At 68.7% G+C, this 2600-nt stretch overlaps 2 protein-coding genes across 2 annotated transcripts in view; both read left to right on the top strand.

The window, feature by feature from the left end:
* The window catches only part of SMARCC2 (SWI/SNF related, matrix associated, actin dependent regulator of chromatin subfamily c member 2), a gene marked incomplete at its 5' end in the record, with an annotated part of 11961 nt that extends 10012 nt beyond the window's left edge, over window positions 1–1949 (top strand). The window contains 6 exons of the mRNA XM_041481760.1: window positions 142–206; window positions 280–409; window positions 486–652; window positions 739–873; window positions 955–1139; window positions 1937–1949. Coding sequence (XP_041337694.1) covers window positions 142–206; window positions 280–409; window positions 486–652; window positions 739–873; window positions 955–1139; window positions 1937–1949 — 695 coding nt within the window. The remainder of the gene's footprint in view (window positions 1–141; window positions 207–279; window positions 410–485; window positions 653–738; window positions 874–954; window positions 1140–1936) is intronic.
* LOC121361254 (protein diaphanous homolog 1-like) lies at window positions 1949–2546 on the top strand (the record flags this gene model as incomplete). The annotated part of the gene is made up of 1 exon (XM_041481762.1): window positions 1949–2546. A coding segment is annotated over one exon (573 nt), but the record flags the coding sequence as incomplete, so codon positions are not given.
* Between the last annotated feature and the right edge of the window lie 54 nt (window positions 2547–2600).

Below are 2600 nucleotides of genomic sequence, written 5' to 3'. Positions count from 1 at the left end.
AGCTGCCAGGGGGCTGGGAAGGGACTCAGAGGAGCTTGGGGAGGGTGGAACCGGGGTCTGAGCTGCCAGGGGGCTGGGCAGGGGCTCAGGGGGGTCTGGGGGGTGATGGCACCAGGGTCTGAGCCCGGTTTGTGTCCCCAGAGGAGAGCGGGGCGGAGGAGGCGCGGGCGGAGGCGCAGCCGGCCGAGGAGAAGAAGGAGGCGAAGGTAAAAGGGGTCTGGGGGTGTGGGGGGCGAACGGGGCAGAATTTGGGTGCCCACGGGGCTGGTCCTTCCCCAGGAGCCCAGGGATGGCACCGCCGAGGAGGAGACCAAGGAGAAACCCGGGGAAACCCCCAAGAAGGAGGAGGAGAAGGGGAAGGAGGTGGAGAGCGAGAAGGAGCCCGACAAGGGCGACGGTGACAGCACAGGTGAGCGGGGACCCGGCGGGGCCGGGGGGACACTGAGCCCCCCCAGCACCGCTGACACGACCCCACCCGACCACAGGGGAGCCCGAGAAGGAGAAGGAGGTGAAGGAAGGGCCGGATGAGGCACCCAAGGAGCCCCCAGAGCCCGAGGCCGAGCGCAAGGCCAAGGTGGAGCGGGACATCGGCGAGGGGAACCTGTCCACGGCCGCCGCCGCCGCGCTGGCCGCCGCCGCCGTCAAGGCCAAGGTGAGGCCCGGGCTCCAGGCTGGGCTTCCAGCAGGGTGGGGACACGCCAGGTGTGAATTGTCACCCCTGCCATCGTCACCTGGCAGCACCTGGCGGCCGTGGAGGAGCGCAAGATCAAGTCCCTGGTGGCGCTGCTGGTGGAGACGCAGATGAAGAAGCTGGAGATCAAACTGCGGCACTTCGAGGAGCTGGAGACCATCATGGACCGCGAGCGCGAGGCCGTGAGTGCCCGGCGAGGGTGACACCTGCTTGTCCCCACCCCTCATCGCCCCGCTGACCCCTCCCCTCTTTGTCCCTCCCAGCTGGAATACCAACGGCAGCAGCTGCTGGCCGACCGCCAGGCGTTCCACATGGAGCAGCTGAAATACGCCGAGATGCGCGCCCGGCAGCAGCACTTCCAGCACCTGCAGCAGCAGCAGCAGCAGCAGCAGCCCCCGCTGCCCCCCGGGGCACAGCCCCTGCCCGCCACCGGTGCTCAGGGATTGCGGTTGGGTGGGTGAGGGGGGGTCTCGGGTTGGGGTCTGTCACTGGTGCTGGGGGTTTGGGAGTAGGGGTGTCACTGGTGCTGAGAGTTTGGGGGTGGGGGTCTCACTGGTGCTGAGAGTTTGGGGGTGGGGGTCTCAGGGGTGCTCTCCCACAGCCCCAGCTCCAGTGGGTGGCTGATTAAGGGTGGGGGGTCTCAGGGGTGCTCTCCCCACTGCCCCAGCACCAAAGGGTGGGTGAATAATGGTGGGGGTCTCATGGGCACTCTCCCCACGTTGAGTGGTGCATGAATAAGGGCAGGGGTCTCACAGGCACTCTCCCCATAAGGGTGGGGGTCTCACAGGCACTCTCCCCATAAGGGTGGGGGTCTCACAGGCACTCTCCCCACAGCCCTGTCACCGAGGGGTACCTGATTAAGGGTGGGGGTCTCACGGTGCTCTCCATTGCCCCAGCCCCAAGGGTTGCCTGGATAAGGGCAGGGGTCTCCCTCTCCCCACAGCCCCAGCTCCGAGGGGTGGCTGAATAAGGGTGGGGGGGTCTCACTCTCCCCTCTGTCCATAAGGGCAGGGGTCTCACGGTGCTCTCCCCATTGCCCCAACCCCAAAGGTTGGCTGATTAAGGGTGGGGGTCTCACAGTGCTCTCCCTGTCTCCTCATAAGGGTGGGGGTCTCACTGTCCCCTCTCCCCATTGCCCCAACCCCGAGGGGTGCCTGATTAAGGGTGGGGGTCTCACGGTGCTCTCCCCACATTGAGTGGTGCCTGGATAAGAGTGGGGGTCTCACTCTCCCCTCTCCCCCTAAGGTTGGCTGATTAAGGGCGGGGGTCTCACTGTCCCCTCTCCCCCCAGCCCCGAGCAGTGCCAGGATAAGGGCGGGGGTCTCACTGTCCCCTCTCCCCCCAGCCCCGAGCAGTGCCAGGACAAGGGCGGGGGTCTCAGTGTCCCCTCTCCCCGCAGCCCCGGTGCCGTTCCCCGGGCAGCAGCCGCCGCCGCCGCCGTCGCAGAGCCTGGCGGGGTCCCTGGCCGGTGGCAGCAGCAGCAGCAGCAGCAGCGCCCACCCCGCCGTGCCCGGTAATTGCACCGTGCCCGGTAACGCCACCGTGCCCGGTAACCCCACCCTGCCCTTCGGCCTGCCCGTGCCCACCGTGCCCCCCGTGCCCCCGAGCATGGCTAACCCCCCGCCCTGCGACCCCTTCCCCTCTAACCCGGCCCCCCTCCCGCTGCATGGGGCCCTGGCCAGCAGCATGCCGGGGGTGGGGGGGCTGCCCCCCAACTCCCACCCAGCCCTGCCGCCGCTCCCGGGGGGCTCGGCCGCCGCGCACAGCCCCGCCATCGTGGCCGCCGTGCAGGGAAACCTCCTTCCCACCCTGGCAGGTGAGACATTTTAGGGCTGTTTTTTTGGGGGGGGGTCGCACGGAGGGAGGAGGGGAAGGGGCGGCGCTGGCTTGTGCCCCCCCTCCCCAGCTC

This window comes from Pyrgilauda ruficollis, unplaced genomic scaffold (genome assembly GCF_017590135.1).
Source record: "Pyrgilauda ruficollis isolate IOZ18807 unplaced genomic scaffold, ASM1759013v1 scaffold560, whole genome shotgun sequence".
NCBI classification, from domain to species: Eukaryota; Metazoa; Chordata; class Aves; order Passeriformes; family Passeridae; genus Pyrgilauda; species Pyrgilauda ruficollis.
The sequence above is the reverse complement of the archived record's forward strand: the minus strand, read 5'-3'. Positions and strand labels throughout refer to the sequence as shown.